The sequence below is a fragment of the Coturnix japonica genome, chromosome 5 (assembly GCF_054131305.1).
Source record: "Coturnix japonica strain WE chromosome 5, WE-NBRP24, whole genome shotgun sequence".
Taxonomy (NCBI): Eukaryota; Metazoa; Chordata; class Aves; order Galliformes; family Phasianidae; genus Coturnix; species Coturnix japonica.
In genome coordinates this window covers 6,523,408-6,544,337 of record NC_140667.1, presented here as the reverse complement: position 1 = coordinate 6,544,337, position 20,930 = coordinate 6,523,408, and the positions used below count along the sequence as shown (strand labels likewise).

General features: G+C 41.0%; 1 protein-coding gene across 11 annotated transcripts in view; it reads right to left on the bottom strand.

Moving 5' to 3' along the window:
• MPPED2 (metallophosphoesterase domain containing 2) overlaps window positions 1-20,930 on the bottom strand; it is a 164,864-nt gene that overhangs the window by 49,187 nt on the left and 94,747 nt on the right. For 8 of the 11 annotated variants that reach the window (XM_085549943.1, XM_085549945.1, XM_085549946.1 and 5 more), the window contains one exon: window positions 10,812-10,993. The exons of the other annotated variants lie outside the window; for them this stretch is intronic. In XM_085549943.1, the coding sequence (XP_085406069.1) occupies window positions 10,812-10,993 (182 nt within the window). The remainder of the gene's footprint in view (window positions 1-10,811; window positions 10,994-20,930) is intronic. 11 annotated transcript variants of the gene reach the window in all.

Here is a 20,930-nt window from a genome sequence, read left to right as displayed (position 1 = left end):
CACAAAATAGGACCATTACTTAAGAAAGAAAAAGCTCATCACTTTACTTAAGAAAGAAAAAGATATCACTTGCCGAAAGAAAACTTGCCACAAATCAGTGAGAACTACGAACACAGGACCCAGATGAAAACCCTGCTCCAAATTGTTCTGCCTTCACTGGGGAGCTTTGTGTGAACAGCAAGATGGAGAAACAGATGTATGCCCAAGTATTTCCAATGCCTACCCAACAAGCTCAAGAGAATTACATAAGTAAATGAGGAACTGTAAGAAACTTTCTCCTGTTTCTCACCTCAGTGAACGTGTTCCTGGTATTTCTATTCTCATCCTTAAAGAAAAGGCAGATTACGAAGCACACACAGGCACTTCCCTCTGCCTCGCAGCCTGAGAAGCCTCACCACCAGTCCAGAGAATTCCTCCAAATGCCTTTTTCAAACACATAAGCGAAACATTTGATAAACTATTCTAATTTTCTTTCTGGAATAAGGTATCTTTTACATACCTTCCTTGTTTCTGTTGTGGAACTGAAATCTTTCCTCGCAAAGAGATGAGTTTTGAGTACAGTGCTGATCCTGGGGCTCGGATCTGAGCACCAAACATGAATGTAATGTGGACAGATTCCAATAACGGCAAGGAAAAACTAACAAGTGGGAGCAGAAAGAATTATCACAAGTAAAATAAACTGAAAGGGGAATGAGAAATAAGACGACATCCTTCTAAGATATGTTGAAGGCATTAAGTGCACAGACTGCAGTCTAAAAGCAGGACAACAGCTTTATAGCAGTTCTGAAAACATCACATTTTCCAATGTGCTAAAGAAATTAGCTGCTTTGGAAGCTTTATCCAGCACTCATTTACTGTGATTTTACTTGTAAACACATAGCATAGAAAGCAAGTCTGATTTTCAGGGATATTTCTTCAACAGGTTTTGGGATGGTGATGCTGACATTGGCTAGGAATTGCTTCTTCCTCTTTAAAGTCAGAAGAAGAGAAAAATCTAAAACCTGAACTAAACTCCATTTCTAGGAGACCAACACCCATCTGACAGCACTATGTACTGTATTTCAGAATTACCTTCACAGTCTTTCCCTGATATTTTTACAGAGAATAAAAAACAAAGTCAAAGTGCTGGGAGAATGCAAACAGAAATTACAGCCAACTAAGAATACACAGGCAGGTCTCTGTGAACCTCCAGTACCACTTTCTGAATTCCATGTCTGAATTTATTATTCTAAATAAACCTAAACATTCCATTACAGTCTTTCAAGATGAACTTGGATACTAGGAATCTCCTGAGTCCTTTAAGGAAATTCCTTTTAATAACCCAGCCCACGGAGAGACTTTCTAGCTACTAAAGGACACAACCAAATCACTCCAGCTGTATCATCTTATTACAAGAATCTGAATCGCTTATATACAGGCTTGTCAGCTTTCAGCGGACAAACCAATGTGCTGAAGTACCTCCTGGTCATCCTCACAAAGCAAAGTAAACAAGACAGATGAATGCAAAATACCATATTAAATGTAACTCCATTCTGCAATGCAAGTTCATGCGCTTTCTTTGTAACAGAACCGAGGTAAAACCTGCCTCTTGTATTTTTGCTGCTGCAAATCTGTTGGCTCTCTCTGCAGCCATCTTTGCTTCTTATTAAAGCAAGGGTAACAGTGCCCAACCTACTGAGGTAATAAAATGCCTTTAAAGCAAGTGAAAAGGGTGCATGCGATTCACACTACTTCTGTCTGTGCACCTGAACTTCTAATAACAGTCCTGTGAGGCCCTGCAAAACCTCTGTGATGTAGCACCATTAAGTTTCCTTTTGTGTAAAGAAACACAACAAGAATTCTGGTAGGTGAACAAATGTTTCTCTGCAATTAAATTCTATCACTAACTTCTCATTTCACATCTACTTGGCTTTCTTTAGAGTGTCTCTTGAGTTAACCATTTTAGACCCCATTTCTAGACTAAAAAAGTGCCATAAAAAGGTACAATACGCAGACCTTAGCTTTTGCTGAATAAAGAGGAGACCACAGTCACAGCTGGCCATTAAGACAAAGCACCAACAGAACAGCTATTTCAGTCACTTACACAAAAGTAACAATTTATGCCTTATTTATACTCCTTTCTGCTAAGGTTTTGCCCTTTCACCTCAAAGGCAACCATCATTGTTTTTACAGCTGGCTTGACGGAAACATTTGTTTATGAATGGCTATATTGCTTCCACTATAACTGTACGCACATCCTCTCTAGGAACTCAGTCAGTTGGCAGCCCACATTTTAGCATACATAACCAGAGCTGTCTGTCACCAGAGCTGCTGCTCTTCCTGCCCTGTGCCCCAGCACTGACTAGCAGGGCTGCCCAGCTGAGGGGCCCAACACAGCACCCCATGAGCCGTCCTCACTTGCTCAGTCCCTCCCTGATCTCCATGTCTAACCAATGCTGTGGGGCTATAATTTACAGCCAGGCGACTGCATGTGAGGAATGCCTTTCCCCATGCTACACCAGCACTGCTTCCAGCAGGGACACGAGAAAGCAGAAGGGATGAACTCCTCCTGACAACACTAAGGAGAAATCTCCTGCAGAAGGAGGCAGAAAATTACAAGGCTGCCTTGTAGCTTTTGCTGCCCGTTCACAGTAAGGATTGCAAATAGCAAATGCTGCTGAGTGAGTGCAGAGATTTAAGGGGAACATGCAAGGAAGGGCAGTTCAGAGAAAGTAAGGAAGTGTGGGCAATTTTTTGGCATTTGCAGCTCTGTTTTAAACTAAAACTCTCCATGTTTCTGTCGGTAGCTACCCAGAAATATAAGTGGCAGCATTCAGGAGCAAAGGAACTATTGTACCCCGATGCCTGGCCTGCAATATTGCACGTTTTGGTTCATTAGAGCAGACATACATAACCCCGGGGCTCTGAAGGTTCACTCATCAAAAGTCAAAGGAAATTTGAAAGTAAGAATTGTTCTTGAGCTCTCATTTGTTAATTGTATTAATTTGGGAAGAAATTCAGGCTCTGGAAAAGCAGGTGAATCTTCACTGCTTTATATCCCCATGCACTCATTTGTCTCTCTTCTTTCGAGCTGCTGTCCCTCCCCCAGATTGATGTTATTTTGCTCTCTTCTGTGTTGGTCTTGCATCTCCTTGCTTCTCTCCTTGCAGTGTCATCCCCTGTTGTGCTGCTTTGTTCCTTCTCTACTAAATGCACCATCAATAGCAAGTGAGGCTCTCAGAGCCATCACCTCACAGCTGGCATGCTGGAAAACAGAGACCCGTCTGGCTCAGGGAAACGAGGCACTGCTGTGGCCTGCGCCTCTCCATGTGAGCCAGGGCAGGCCATGCATAGGCACAGCACTGCCATCAGCCTTGACATGGAGTGCTAATGAGTCCCCACAGAAAAATGGTTGCTCCGAGCTGCTCTAAGGGAGCGGACAGGAGCAGCCCACGGGTCTTACAGCCATCCCACAGAGACAGCCCCTCAGAACCAGTGTCAGTTGTTCCCCTGCCATGCTCAAAGTGGCAAACAGGACAAAGAAAATACAAATTCCTTCTCCAGTAAAAGTTCAGAAAGGGGAGTTCTCCTCCCCTTTCCCTACACTCATATCAGATCACCCATGAGCATAGCAGCCATCCTCTGAAATCAGAAGGATTTCTCAGTATTGGCAGCAGAGAATTCAAGCTCTTCTAAGAGGGGAAGAGGTGGCACTGCACAGCTTTTTCCTTCACAGCCCTTTTGTGCCATGACTTGAGCATTCCCCATACATGAAATCCACACATAATTTGTCAGAGCTCTAATCCTCAGTTCCAGCCCACTGGAACAAGGATTAATTAACAAGCTACACAGGCTGGTTATAGATAGTAAGAAGCAATGGACTTTTTTTTTCTTTAATAAAAAAAAAGTCAGTTCTTGGAACATTTATTAGCACTCCCTCCCCTCACCCCCCCCCAGTATAGGCAATTACGGTAAGATAAAGGTCTGCCAGTCTTGCATTAAAGTAAATTGCTGTGTGTTGCTTTTCTATTGCATAATAATGTCCAAAGAACTGTGAATCAATGCCATCATTTTGGTGTTAAGCTTGAGTCAGCCTCTCAATCTAATGTTTTTAGCAGTGACTGGCCACAAAAGAAAACAAAGATCTACACACCAAAAAAAAAGCAATATGGCATTTCAACAAGAAACTGGCTTTGTGGCTCTGTTTAAGGTAATCTCACACACTCCTCTACGTGCAAAACTGAAAGGAGAAAGCACAAAACACAGCAACCATTCCTGCTGTCTAATATGTTCTGTAGTCATGTACAACATTAAAGAAAGAGAGTGGTGATTAAAAAAAAAAAAAAAAAGAAAAAAAAAAAACACCCAAAAACCCCAAAACAACAAAAAAAAAGAAACAGGCTCTGTAATAGACAGGACACTGCCAACCAGCTTTAAATTGAATTACACAGCCTGCTAATCTTTATGATGAAATAAAATTTCTTTGAACGCTACACATTATACTGAAATCTGCAGTGCTTTCTGCCCCTAGTCCCAGTCTCTCTTGGCTCAAAGCAACTCCTCCATCCCTGATACCATTGTTCTTTTCTAAGTGGGAATGTGATGCTCTGCACACAGGAAGATTTCTTACTTTAATTATATACATTTAATACAGTGTGCATGATGTGAAAACTTCAGAGACGGGAGTTTTTGCGTTCGGTATATTCTGATGCAAGACTTAATTACTAAGCAAAAACCTGGTCTTATACAAAGAACACATACTTGGACTGTTTTCTATTGAAATCAATCTCAGAGCTGATGTACAACTAAAGAATCTGATGACGACACCCATAAAACTTTCTATCTGAATAACGCTACTTGTTTGATACCCCATCAGTGCACCAACCATACATCTATTTTCTCCTTTACTGCAAATCTGTGGGAAAGAGGGAAGCCATTACATTAAAGATCTGTTTTAACAATGGTTTGCTATTTAAAACCCAGTCATCCCCTGTGCTTTTAATACAGTCCAGGGAAACAAACCCAAGAAATGATCAAATAATTATCATCATTAACAGTCCTGCCCAAAAACTGTGCAATACTCGGTGCTCTGGCTCCCTTCATATGCTAGATTTGGGCACACAAAGAATTAACCAGCCTACAATATTATTCTTCTTGAATGTATATCTAACATGGGCTGTTTTCTATTGGCTGTTCAATCACACTTCACGGTTTGCTTTGGATGCTTAGGGTTGGCACTACGCAGCTTGTACTGAGAATTTTACACCATTTCCAGTAAGTAGGTGACTACAATATAAGAAAAAAACTCAGTTCCTCTAGATGTCATTAACAGAATATAAAAATAATCTCTTGTGAAATTTCTTTATGAAAATTTGCCAGGAATAATGAACAATTCAAGAGAGAAGTGATGAGATATGAATAAACTGATGTGGAATTCTTGCATGAGGAGCAGTGTCAGTCAGGAAATACTGTATGGAACTGAGTATCTAGACAGAGATTTCTTTTATCTTATCTTTAAAGTTATACCTTAAGGGCTCAGTTCTGCATGAAGTATATAGTGTATATCTGACACAGAGCAGAGGCTAAATATAAGGAAACAACAAAAATAATGGTTGCACAAAAGTAGAAAGAAAAATAAAGGTAGGATTTGGGTTTTGATTTTTTTTAACCTTTTCACTGTAGATGACTACATAAGACATGATTCAACCAATTGAAAAATGCACATGGCCTTATTCTCCTGCTAAATAAAGCTGGGATAACATGCAGATCCCAGTAAGATAAATAAGTAAAGGAAAGCTAAAACTCAAGTAATACTCTAGATTCCACCATATAAACATAAAAAAACCACATAAATATTCCATGCTCATAATCACAGAATGGCTTAGGTGGGAGGGGACCTTAAAGATCATCTGGTTCCAAACTCTTGCCATGTGTAGGGTTGCCATCCACCGGGATACTGTTGGCCTTCTGGGTGGCAAGAGCACACTGCTGGCTCATGTCCAACTTTTTATCCAGCAGGACCCCCCAAGTTCTTCTCCTCAGGGCTGCTCTCAATGAGTTATTTTCCCAGTCTATGAATATGTCCAGGATTGCTAAAAAAAACCTGCATGTATTACCAAGAAAAATCAATAAGAACCTCTGAAGTATACAGCCAATGTAGTCTGGCCCTACAAATCATACAGAGCTCGTAAAAGTTGCAGACGGAAAGCAAAATGCCAGCACTGACATGTTATTAAAATACACATTTCCCATTCCAGTGCCTGAAGCCCAGCACAGCTCCTCACCAAAGCCACCAGCAGAAGACACAGCAGTCTTAAAAATTACACTAGTAGGCTTTGCAGGGAGTTGCTTCCCTTTCTCTCAGAACAGCTGTGCAAAACCCATACTTAGAGGATTAAAGCTACCTCAGCATTTTCCTTCACTCACAATGAATGCAATTTTTTTTCCCCCTACCAGTTAAGAGTTTTGTTCATCAAAGTGGTATTTTATGTTTAGTCACTTAATTATTCATTCTGGCTAAAATAAGCAGAGCAATATAGGGTTCAAAATATGTTCCAGATGGTAAAAACACAAATCAGAAATAAATCATTTTATAAAAATAGGAATACATTTGTTTTTATTGCCATAATTTTACTCTAAATTATGCGTAAGCTTCCTTTTGGATCTAAATTAGTGCAGAATACGTTGAGCTAATATCCCTCTGAATGTTGAGAAATTTAGAGCATACCAGCTTGTCTCCGTAAAATACTTTCATGTCAGATGGTGAGATAACTCACATCTGACGTACACTTGTCAGGAGCAAAAGTTCTGAAGGACAAATAGTTGGTCATAGCGAAATTGCTTTCAGTGCATATGGAACATAGTCACACAAAGCACTAAATGAAATATTTCTTGATAAGAGATGAAGCTTAGATAGCACGAGGGAACAACTGAGACAGACTGAGAAAGAACACATAAGGACAGTAACCGTGAATTTTTAAATGGTGATAAGAGCTTGAATGTACCATTTTGTTACAGCTCTTTGTTTGTTTGCTTCCAGATGAGGTTGTATTATTTTCTGAAGACTACTTTGGCAGGTGCCTAGCTGACAGTTTTGGATATAATTTCCAGTTTCTAAGGCGCTAAACGCACAAATAAAAGAGTAGACTGGAACTGACTGTCCGCCCATACCTCCACACTGCATTTCCTATGTTGTCTCTTTTTCTATGTTACAGGCAGTAGTTCCAATATGAAGCAGCTATTTTCTGTTTTCAAGAACGCTCGTAAATGAGCAGGAGCAACTTAACATCAGCTCAACTGATATAAAAATAAACTTTAAAAGGACCAACAATACATTCCTGAGGACCACATCCACATATGTATAAAACAGCAAGAAAAACACCACATTAAAATAGTTCAATCAATACTTTAAGTAACATGAGGGAGGAACTAAACCACAAGGAAAAGCTCATTTTCTATTGTAGATGTATCAACACCATTTTTACCAAAGGCAACAACACACTGTAATTAAAAAAACATTGTTACAGTCCGGACCCAAATTTATTTGTTGACAACACCATTCACAGGGTTCCTCATCTCCTGGAGTAATAACCCCCTAAAATAATCAGAAAAATACTGAAACATTCATTCAAAACAGAATATGTGGAAGAAAAAAAAATAACCATAAAATAATCAAGCTGCCAAAACCCAAAGTAACTCAAGAGAAAAAAACCCCAAACCCTACTAAATCCATTAAATCTACTAAAATCTACTTCTGAATACATTCAGTAAGAAAAATACTGGGCACAGAATAATGTCTTAATTCTCCCTCAGCACTAACTCTACTGGCAGTAATTTCACCTACTTGGATATATCCAAATCCAGGCTGAACAGGGCTCTGAGCAACCTGACCTAGCTGTGGGTGTCCCTGTTCACTGCAGGGGAACTGGATGAGATGGTCTTCCAAGGCCCCTTCCAATTCCAAGGATTCTATGATATCCACCACTACAAAACTCTGCCAGGTGTGTCCAATGATACATTTTATATTAGAAAACTCACATGAAAAACAGGGACTGAAAAAAACCAACACAATGTAACAAAGAATCACCCAAACAAACAAACAAGCAGAAACATTAAACAAAAAATGGCTTTTTGAGAAAATGACTGAAACTGTTGCGAGTTATTCACACAAGTAAGGCTATGCACAATCAGGCCCACACCAATTGAGAACAAACACGTTAACATTCATTAAAGACATATCTGCCTGAATTTATCTTTGCTTTCTCTTCATTTCAATTTGAATTACTCAATCACTTCCCATCACACAGAAAAGGAAGCATTATATTACGAAGACACAGCTATAATTAAGACACTCCTGCATTTCATTTCCCATCTATGACTGAATGAGAATGGCTGGGGAAAATACAAACACTGGTAATGATGGTATGTTGAGTACATTCAGTGAGACTTATACTGGGCATAGAATAATGCCTTCATTCTTCCTCGGCACAAAATGTTGTGTTTACTGCAAGGTCAGTTAAGTTACTATAAGAGATTTTTAATGAAAACAATTATAAATTTAAAATAACTGTGTTTAAAGCATTTTATAGTCACTGAGGTCAAGTGATTACAGCAGTTACAAGACCCGAGGGACGTGTTCGCACCAAAACAAAGTGAATAAATTAACTCAGCCATTGTATGCAATCACTAAGTGACCACAGAGGTTATTCAACACATGAGCCTAGATGACTTTCATGGAAAACCAACAATGAAAATTTATCAGCCAAAAGGAAAAAGCCTAAGAATCTGTGAAAGTTGCACAATGGGTTGAGAGCTAGAAAGATTAGAAAAGATTTGTTTTGTTCCCTCAAGGTAGAAGAGATACAGATGCCTTGACTTCATCACTTTGCTGATGCTTTGCAACAGGATTGCCAGTGAAGACAGCAAGCACAGGTCTAAAACACATCCATAAATTCACAGTGTTTTGATTCCAAATGAGGAGAGGGCAGCACTGGAACCAATATTCACCACTCTTATGTGATTCCATGGAGGAATCAATCTGCAGCTTCACTTCAAGCTAGAAACTTAATGACCAGTACTGTTGTATATATGAAGATGTAGGCAGACTCAGTGCTTGTTAAACAAAATAAAAATTAAAAAGTTTAAACACCAAGAGGTTTTCCCTGTACCTGAACCATAAGAACCTGAGGACAAAACCAGCAGGTCCTCTCAAAGGCATCACTTCCAGCTAGTTTCAGTGACACCAAGTGCCAAAGAATGCAAAAACTGCTTTCTCAGACAAATATCATGACAACATCTACAAGAACTATACATGTCAAGAAAGCCCCATGATAAATTATTGAGGCTGGAACAAAATCTATTCCAAGAGTTGAGATTTGTCTGTTACAAATGTTAAACATTATCTCAATGTATGAGATAAAATAATGTCATCATGAAATACCTGTTATACACAAGGGAAACACCAAGTTTCCCTTCTTTTCAATACTTGAACGTTTACAGATCTTTTAAGTATGTAAGCAACAGAGCATATAAACTGAGATGGTCAACTTATGTACGTATCCAACTACTTCTCATACCACTTCTGAATTCCTAGCCTTGTGAGTAAATAACTAGAAAAACAAACAGTTTTGAGGCCATGAAATTTAGTGCTGCTTTCTAGAAACATGAACAACAAAACCAATTTACAATAATACAGCAGTACCCCAAAGCCCCAATCCTGCATGCACATCCACAAAAAAGGCAAAAAAGCATTCTTTAAAATTGGGCTAGACAGACCTGAGGTTAGAGGGGAAGACGGATAGAATGAACAGTATGGAGAAAGTGCAAAGGAACGTGAAAAAGACCATGAACACTCTTCTATTTAAAAATTACTTCTGTAAATCCTATTATTCTTTATTTATCCGTTGAATGTTCAACCAGTGATCTCCACTGGAATAAAACCATGCTATTAAAGACACATAGAGATGAGTTAAAACATGATGACAAAGCCATGCTTTTGAAGGTTTTTATGCAGTTCTCTACATTCATCTAACATTTCTGGAAGATAAGTTGGTTCGAGTCACTTTCACCTCTGTGTATTTCTAGTGTAATTGGTAACACAGCAGTGCCCAGTGAGCCTACCAGCTGCATTTGCAATAGAAGCACCACGGACAAGTTCTCCCTCTACCTTCCAGACTTCTGCTGTTGCAATCTAATTGACTTCATCTGTAGCTACACAATAGCAAGACACTGTCAGAACACAGCAGAATACATAACACCTTCTGCCTAAGAGGCACTGAGCATCTGAGTTCAAAGTTAAAACAGCAGTACTTGAGCTCAAAGGGATAATCATGTTACTACCCCAATCAAATTTTCCTCCTTCAAATGTTGACATCCTGTATCATCAGAAAAAGGACTTTCTCTATTTCTGATTAAGTTGTAGCTTTCAGTCCTGATTGAAATTACAGTCAGCTAGAAAGGCAGAACAAGTAATAGTTTTGGATGCAGACATAAAAGCCCATAGTGTCAACTAAGTGGACGCTGAACACATTTGTATTAGGTGCCACCACTCCCTCAGGGCACACAGAATGTTCCACAGTCCTTGCTTGGGAGTGACAGAATCCTTCTCCCAAGATAATGCAGAAATGCAGCGAAGTCCTTAGATTTGTCTTAATTAACAGAATCATACTGAGGCTAGAAACAGCACATCACATGAGGACAAGTGAAGCAAAGGTTGGGGGGGGGCGGGGGGAGGGTGTGTGAATTTTCATGTGCTCTAATTCAATTAGGAAGCAGTGACTGACACTTCGACAGGAGAGGTTAATTGGGGTCACCAAAACGCAGTAATTCCTTACCTAACCAGTCATTAAACTTCTTAACCTCTGAGGGCAGTCCCAGCTCGGTGAAATCGCCCGTGTGGAGAAGGATGTCCCCATAAGGCATCTGGATGCCATCTGTTCTGGAGTGTGTGTCTGAGATGCAGACAAATCGCGTGTGGCCCGCTGGTTTTGGAGTATCATATGGGATAGGGTCGACCCTAAAGCAGACACAAAGATCTCATAACAGTTACAAGGTTAAAAGCCTCACATCTATAATTTCAAATATCAACACAAACCCAGCCATACATCAGTATGCACGCACACCCATTTACACGCACCATGCTGAAAGAAATGACCGTAAAGAAACACTGCCAAAAATCAAGGAGGGACCACATTCTCAAATACTTACCTGGTAAGGAAGTAAAATTTAAAAAATCCTGAAGATGTGACTAGTTTCTGGTTTCTGATAACAAAATTAAACACTGGGTGGAGGGGGGGAGCCAAACGGAAAGGCTTTGGGGGACTTTGCATTCAGCTATGACGCTTTGATGAGGCCTGGAAATTGCAGAATTGAACCTAGTGCCAACTTCTTGCTCTCCCAGATATAAAGCAAGGAACTGAGCTGTAGGGCACAAAGCAACCATGGATAAAACTGGTGGGCTTTTTTACCCCAGCAGCCCCCGATTTTACAAATTCAGTGCAAGTGGCTATCTGCAAGCCATACCTTTGTTAAGGACATCTTACCAGCTATATCCGATTGAGCACAGGAGTTCTGGTTTCAAGGGGTATTTTTTTCTCCTTTGTTTTTAATTTAAACAGAACAAAGAAAAATAATAGGGAAGAGAGAAGTGCTTTGTGCATGCTTAGCAGTTAGAAGTTCTAATTTGTATTAGAATCACTTAAAATACAAAAGGCAACCTGTCACCTCCTTTCAAATCATTTCTCTGCAGAGGTACCAAAATTCTACTCGCTCAGCTGAACTCCCCTTGAGACAGCTCCAAGTATAACACCGTAATTCAGCATTGGAATAGCACCGAACCCGGCCTAACACTGAATAAAACCCCACTGCACCTGTATGGGATTTCAACCCATTCCCCTGAAGTGTTCCTTTGATCACAGACAGAGCTCAGCTTAATTCGGAGAGCTGTAGGAATTATTATGGTCCAATATCATCCCTAACCATTGCAGCACCACAAACAAACCAAGTATTTTAAAGCACTTATGATAATTGTTACCCATACACTTATTGGAACAAACTGGCACAACAATGAGCATTCAAAAATTGGAGCCTGAAATTAAAAATATATAACAGAATTTATTAGCTTTGCTCTCCATGCTGCACGAAAAACAAGAAAATGCAAACTTCAGAAATGTTTCTTTACAAATGTCAGTACACTAAGTTACTATTAACTGCACACTGAACTGTGTGATAACTTCTGCTGATGTGCTTATCTCCAGCTCCCTAAGGTGGGTGAGAAAGCTCCCTTTGTTGAGGGAGCTTCTTGACACTGAATCACAGAATCACAGAATGACCCGGGTTGGAAGGGACCTCAAGGATCATGTAGTTCCAACCCCCCTGCCTGGCAGGGCCACCAAACATACACCTTTACTAGATCAGGTTGCCCAGGGCCCCATCCAACCTGGTCTTGAACACCTTCAAGGACGGGGCATCCATAACTTCCCTGGGCAGCCTGTTCCAGGGCCTAACCACTCTCCTAGTAAAGAACTTCCCCCTAACATCCAACCTAAATCTTCCTTCTTTTAACTTAAAACCATTTCCCCTAGTCCTGCTATTGTCAGCCCTTTCGAAGAGTTTACTCCCCTCCTGGGAGTAAGTTCCCTTCAGGTATTGAAAGGCTGCAATGAGGTCACCCCGCAACCTTCTCTTCTCTAGGCTGAACAAGCCCAACTCCTTCAGCCTGTCCTCATAGGGGAGGTGTTCCAGCCCCCTGATCATCTTCGTGGCCCTCCTCCGGACCCTTTCCAAAATCTCCATGTCTTTTTTGTACTGAGGGCTCCACACCTGGGCACAGTACTCCAGATGGGGCCTCACAAGAGCAGAGTAGAGAGGGAAAATCACCTCCCTATCCCTGCTGACCACTCCTCTCCTGATGGAGCCCAGGATCCCATTTGCTTTCCAGGCTGCCAGAGTGCACTGCTGGCTCATGTTGAGTCTTTCGTCCATCAGGACCCCCAGGTCTTTCTCTGCCGAGCTGCTCTCAAGGACCACTCCTCCCAGCCTGTACAGGTGCCTGGGGTTCTTCTGGCCCAAGTGCAAAACCTTGCACTTTGCCGTGTTGAACCTCATTAGGTTCACCCGAGCCCAGCTTTCCAGCCTGTCAAGGTCCCTCTGAATGGCATCCATTCCCTCCACCGTATCGACTGCACCACTCAGCTCGGTGTCATCAGCAAACTTGCTGAGGGTGCACTCCATTCCCTCATCGATGTCATTAATAAAGATGTTAAAGAGCACCAGTCCCAAGACAGACCCTTGAGGGACACCGCTCGTTACCAGCCTCCACCTGGACATAGAGCCATTGACCACCACCCTCTGTCTGCGGCCTTTCAACCAATTGCTTATCCATCGAGTTGTCCACCCATCAAATCCACTTCCCTCCAATTTGGAGATAAGGATGTGATGGGGGACCATGTCAAAGGCCTTGCTCAGGTCCAGGTAAATGACATCAGTTGCCTTCCCTTCGTCCACCAATGCCGTCACTCCATCATAGAAGGCCACAAGATTAGTTAAGCATGACCTTCCCCTGGTGAAGCCGTGCTGGCTGTCTCGGATCACATGCTCATTCTTTATGTGATCAAGCATGTTGTCCAGGAGGATCTGTTCCATAATCCTCCCAGACACGGAGGTGAGACTCACCGGCCTGTAGTTCCTCAGGTCCTCCCTGCTTCCCTTCTTGTAAATGGGAGTGACGTGACCCTTCCTCCAATCATCCGGGACCTCACCTGACAGCCATGACTTCTCAAATATGATGGAGAGCGGCTCGGCAACCACCTCAGCCAGCTCCTTCAGGACCCTGGGATGCACGCCATCTGGCCCCATAGACTTGCACTCATTCAGTCTAAGGAGGCACTCTCGGACTTGCTCTACCCTTACAGTGGGGAAGGATTTACCTCCTTGGTCCCCACATAGAGGTATGGGGGTGCAGTGCTTAGGGACGTGAAAAAGACTAGAATCCTGGCCACCAGTGAAGACCAAGGTGAAGAACTCATTCAGCACCTCAGCTTTCTCTTCATCTGTTGAAGCCAGTTCTCCTTTTAAATTTACCAAAGTAGGTACACCTCCTTTTCCTCCCAGAGAACCACATACTATTAGTTGAGTTGAGTCATATAACCAGTTACCACTACTGAAACACCTCACTGCAAAATCTGAACTAAAGCAATCAATGGATTCATCGTATCTACAAGAGTTAGAAAATAATAATATCATTATTACAGAGGAAAACTCACTTGTCCACTGAAATTACACTACAAAGCTGGGCAGAAATAGCTATGGGCTGCAACTGGTATCTGCTTTGCTATTCTCTGCAGTTTATCCCCAAGCAAACCCCCTCTTTTGCTCTAGGTCAATTTGAAGTGTTTTAGAAATATATCACACGTTAAACACGAGGGTCCCTGAATCCACATTTACACTCTTCCCAAGCATGTTTAATTCAGATCACACAAAATACAAACACCAGCTTCCATCACTGCCATGTATGCTGCTCAGATCATCACTGTATGACCACAACCAGTACTCCCTGCCTCTGGGCAGCCCAATTAGTTCATGCGCAGCAGCTCTGCTTCACCATCCTCAGCAGTTTATTTCCAAACAACCCTCCTTTTGCTCTAGGCAATGCCTACTGGAGTATAACACCCAAATCTGGTTTAGAATTTTTCCTATTCATGCAATGACTTACTAACACGAGATTCTATAATTGAAATTCATTAAGTTCCTGACCCTTCTTTCAGTTCTTTGCATACACTACGATGTTGCCAAGTAACCTTTTTTTTCTTTTCTTTTAACATCTTAGCTTAATTTCTTCTCTTATTCAGTAGTGCTTGCCCACTAAGCATTGGAAAGTGAGATACTGAAGGTTATTGTGTTCAGCCCATCAATTTATCTCACTAAAAACAGTCCTTCAAAAGAAACTTAATAAAAGCAGCGTTATCACCAGTCCTAAAGGCTCAAGTTTGTTTTTCACCCACAGGTACAGTATAGGAAACGGAAGATTTGTCTTGATCACTTGATCATCTTAAAAAGACTGGCCTCTGAATTTGTGAGACCACCTACCACAGTATGTGCAGCACTGTGCTGTCACTGCTTTTGACACATGGCTCACCTGGCCGCAAGCATCATCTGCTCCTGTGGGGTCTGCTCACCTCAGGTCCCAGCAATGGGAATTACAGCCTGGCATCTCTACAAGCTCTATAACTGCTGTGCTAGACCCACCCAGCTATCCAGCAGGAAACTAAATAATCACCTCAGCACTATCACTATCACCAACAACACTAACTTTTCAGTTTTCTCAGGCTGGCAGACAGTAAAGCTTTACAGATTATTATTGCTTTAGAGAAAGAATGCTTGCAGAAAGATACAGTGATGCTCTAGTAATTTAAATGGTTAAAATAACAGCCGGGAAATGAAAAGCAACCTAATAAAATATATTGAGAAACATCCAAATGAAGGAGGGAGTTCAAGAGCCCCGTGGTGCCCTGTGTCCCTCCAGCTCCATGCCAGCAGCACTGCTGAGCCACTACTGCTGCAGTGAACGCATAGAGGTTTGCACTGTTCTCCTCCAGCACATGGTAACTTCTACCACTGATTCGCATTCTAAAAGCAGGTAATGACAGGAAGTTAAATAATTAAGAAACAAGCCTCAACACTGAAGTTATCGAGGAGACTGTAATGGCAAGACAGGAGGGCTGAATTCCAGAACACACAAGGAAGGAAAACACTGGGTCTTTTCACATGCATGAAGGGAAAGGTCACAATTTATGACATCAAGCTATAGACCAAATGTATTAGTTGTGTATTTCGGCTCAGCCACACACTAGTTACTTAAAATGACGTCTTATAAATCAGAAGCATTAGCAAGTACCTCAGGGACAGCAAGGGCAGCACAGCCCTCCAGGAGACATTGCTGCAGGGAGAATTAGGCTGGGAACCTGTTTTCAAAGAAAACTTAGAAAAGACACATGCACCATTTCTCTGAAAGAGAGACAAGTTTTGATTGCAAAGCATAATTCTGCATGGATGACTTCAAAAGCCAACACCACCAGGCTCTGGTTTGGCTCCCCGGTCCCCTGGAAGGTCTGTGCCTCAGAGCTGAACCCATGGCCTCTTTGCTTTCCCACTCTCTCAGGGTTTGAGGTATGCAGGCCCCAAATCCCTCCTACAGAACAATTCCCAAAAACCTAATTCATCCATGAAGATGAAATAAAAGCCTTAAACATTAAGCCAGGAAGAATTTCTAGTTCCTAAATCACAGTAAATCACTCAGATGAATGCAGCACCTATACTGGATAAAACATTCACAGATGCACAGAAATCCCCCTCCTTGGCACCTCACAAGCAGTGTTACTGTTTACAGTCCACTATGTGCTGACTGGGTGCCACTGGTCTTGCTACAGGTGAACAAATCAGAGGCCACTGCAGAGGACCACACTTTCCCACCTACCAGACAAATGAATAAATAGTGGTGTAAGTGTCCATGCCCTTCCCAAATTGTGTCACATTGCATGTTTTATATGCAGAACAGGCTTCAGACAAATAGTTTCAAGTTGTACTACCTTTTTTTTAACAACATTGGGAACCTTTGGGGAAGGAGTAAATTTCTCAATACTTAAAACCCATCTTCTGATTTTAGAGGGGAAGGATGGAAACTTTGATGAAGGGGAAGGTGGGTTGCTTGACTGTATCTTTCAACGCAAGAAAAGGTGACAACTTTTTACAGAATCATACAGCATCATACGCACATCTTGGCATCTCCAGCCAAAAACGGAAGTATATACATACATTGAGCTGATTTTGTGATACAACACGTGCTGAATGAAACAAAGCTAAATACTCATTTCCTCTCAGTAAACACAATGAATGTCAAAATACAGTATTACGTTACTCAGCTGCTGTCAGTCATTAGTTGTTTAAATTACATGTATGAGCACTTTTGTTAGCTTGACTCCATCTTCCAGTATGATCAAACACCAAGAAAACATCTGGTTTCTCCTCTGACTCAAAGGAACGAGATGCAAAAACCTTTCAGCATTCTCACGGATAAGTCTGATTTGTACAAGCACACAAATGCATGAGCAGATTGCCACAAACCAGTTTAAAAGCTACACCTTTGCTGGAAACATCTATGTACACATGTCACCCATCAAAACCTCAGAGAGAGCTCTGGAAACTGTAAAGCAGAGGTCTGATAGATCTCTCAGAGATGTCATTAATTGTGACTCGGTGCAATATGGAAACAAAAAAATTCACATTTCCAAACCCATATGAGGAATCAATGCACCACTCAGCAGCTTTCTGCTAATGCTTCCAACAATTAGAGCTGAAGGGAAACGATGGATCTTTTTATTACAGGTTGGGGCTGCTTTACTTCCAGTAAGGTTTATGAGATGAAACTGAAATGGCTTACATTATCCACTGTCAGAAGTTGGGCAAACTAAGAAAACCCTTTGCATAAGGATGTCACACAAATGCATCTTCCCATGCTATTTTTTATGCAAGTATGGTTTCAATTTAAAGTCATTAAGAAGCATTTTTCCCAAATTCTTTTGTTGTTTGGGACTGAAATAATTTATACCCTCTGTACACCCTGCAAGAACTCGACTGCTGATGCATCTGCACCTGCACTAGCAAGGAAGGTAAATAAGCTGTTTGCGTCAAAGGCAAGGTTTTGTTCCCCTGCTATAAGATCTACAAGCACCGACTCATTCAACATACTCAGAAAGTACAATCTGGAATCACAAAGATACAAATTTAGATCCAATTTTAAGACAATGAGATTTGAAAGATTCACATCTATATATCACAGCAAGAGCGATGCTAAATTAAAGTGTAGCACCCTTCCAATTATTTCAATTCCATGAGTCATAAAATGGGGTGGACTTACACATTCAATGCTGGTTCTGATTTACTTATGCATCCCAATAAATGTTTGGTCTGAAGTATAGGAACTACTTGAAATTCTGCTGACACTCAGCTCAGCAAATATCCTTTAAACCACAGGGTAAGTATACTGTGCAAGCAAGAAACTTCTCAAGCCTTCTCAACCATTTTGTTTTCTGACCTGAAGGCAGAACCCTCCCCCTCCAATCCAACCTCCTTGCAAGAAAGCCCTCTCCTAAATGGAATGATAATCATGAGAATCTCTCTTCTGCTCTTCCTTATTAATTTAATTTCCACTGGGATGATGGAGGTGAGCCCAAAAAACCTGTTCAAAGGAAGGATAATTCATTCTGGGCAAGCATCACCAGTTCCCATTTTTTAAGTTACTAGGTACATAGAGTGCCTTCAACATGCCTATAAAACAGCCACCGATGTTAGTAATCTGTAAGCAAACAGCTGAAGTCCAGCCCAAATACAAAGAATTTTCTTAATCCTCCTCCAGGCCTGAGATATTACATTAATTGGCAGACACTTATCTACAAAGTCCATTTGTGAACCTGAACCAGCACAAAAATGTGTCTCCACTAGGACGAATATTCTCTCCCTTACATCTAGGCTTTAAAAGGCTTTTTAAAGATTTTAGTAATAAAACGCTTCCACTTAAATCTGGGCATCTAACACTTTATTCCTACTAAGGAAAAGTCTTCACAACAGCTATGCTATCTTAAATGGCTTTTGGCCAATTCTCTTTATGCATATCAAGTACTTTGGCCCTCGTCAAATGTTTCAACTTCCACATCCTCTTAAGTTTTAAGAATTCTTTTGCAGGGAAGACAATACAATATAGACTGCAGTTCAGCTCTCCTGAAATCCCTTCTTCTTAATAGGATGAGAGATTTAATAACCAGCTTCTACCAACACCTATGCAACCTCAAAGGACAAGTTCCCACCCATCCATCCTGGATGCCAAAAGCTGCACATACACAACAATGGTTACTGACATAAGCTTTTGTGTTACATGCTCACACAGCTGGCCCAATATTTCCTCTCCTGCCACTAATTCCATAGCTACACATTTTGACACCAGGCACTCATCTTAGTCTCAGTTTCAACTCTGGATTTAGATTTTGGGGCAGATCTGAACTAGCCTCAGGATGTACAGAAAAACATGTATTTGTTTCTTTGTAATTTCTTTCCCCTAAATAGGAAGAAAACGCCAGCACCAGGTTCTGCTCCTAGTGTGCTCTGCAACTTCACAGTGCTGGATACAAAAAAGCATGAAAAAGGACTTTGAGCAGCAAATTCTACTTGACAGATTTTGGTACTTTTATCTATCCTTAACTTTCTAAGGCAATCGTCTTCATTACTGCTAACATCATCTTCCTAACATACATGTCCAAAATGAAACCCAATTGCAAACAGAACTGGATTCAATCAAAAACTTCTGCAGATCCCAGGTAAGCATGATGGAGGGCTGCAGATACTAAAAACAGGTTCTTTTCTTTTACTGTGCCAAATATTTTCCCAGCTAAAAAAGCTTATACCAGATAGCTCTCTCCCTCTTTTCTCTCTCTCCAGTATTAAACAACCTATGACAAGGAAACTGGAGGTCAAATAGTATACATTCCAGAGCGTTTCAAGATGCAAACATTAGTTTGAAGGAGAAAAAGCTTGGTAGATAAAAGTTACAGCAGAGGGAAATAAAATCTCAAGTGTGCATGAGCAGAACACAGCACGAATGTAACTTCAGCTGGAGATCTTCCTTACAACTACAAGGTGTGTTCTGACTTTCTTCCCCCTTTCTTTTTCAAACCTAACTCGCTATTTAGTGTGCTGAAACGCTTCTCAAGCAACACTACATGTTGCTGAACTCAGCAGCAATGCCTTCTTATGGAAAGCAAAACCAATTCTTATGGATAAAATCCAGCAGAGCATTTTTGTTTCTTTAGCGCTGTAGCTTGTCTGTGGCATTTGTTTGTCACGTATCACATCTAAATAAGGAATACTGGGAGAAGTCCTGCTGCATGTACCACCAGGAGGCTATATCAATAATGTAGTTAACAAGCAAAGGTTTTGTGGAGAACCAAAGTGTTACAGGTTATTTAAGAGCAATTCTTTTCGGCTTCTACTTTTATCATAAAAAAAATAAGGAATTAAACGTCTTCAGAGGGAATGTTCGTACACCACATTTATCAGAATGCTTGCTGACTTCTGCAGTTAGCAATTACTTTCTGAGTTCAATCATTTATTTGCAAAGGTGCACTCCCCTCCTCTCCCCAGAACCAAATAAAAGCAAAATGCAATTATAGTCAAGGTATAAATCTACCTTACGGATACTTCTAGAAAACTCAATTTAAAAATAATTTACTTTCACTTCTATGGCTGCAACAAAAGAGGGGGAATGAGGGAAGCACTACAGAATCACTTTGAATTCCTTATTTTCCTCGAGTCAATTCCAAGGCCAAATAAATCAAAAATAAGCTCCCTGCGTTGCTTCTACACCTGAATAGTTGGAAAGTATTATCCCATATGACTCTAAAGCTGTTGTTAATTGAACAAACCTGCATGGTAATTGCTCAGTGTGCAACTGAATGCAAGACCTTGAAAACTCTGAAATCTTTACTACTTTCCAAACCCATATGCAGCGCAGTACCAAATGTTGGTCCCTCTGGCGTGTGCAGAAAGTGATTTCCACACCAAATCCAAAAGGCAAACGTTTCATAGCTTTGAAATTTAGAGCAAGGATATCACCACAAAAACTGCCGGGAACGAAGGAAACAGGCTGCACCACATAACATTTTATGACACAGAATGAGATGTGACAATGTAAATTCACTCATGTGATTCAGTTGCAAGCAGTGCAAATGCAATCTCACTGATTACGCTTTAAAACAGAAGAGGGAATTGCACTGTTTCAGCCAATGCATTAAACATGTTAAAATCACAAAACTTCCAGCCTGCAGAGGAACAAATAGAAGGCATCATTTCACATTCAGATGGGAATAATCTATCTAGGTGAAAATCACACGTGTAGTACTGGTGAG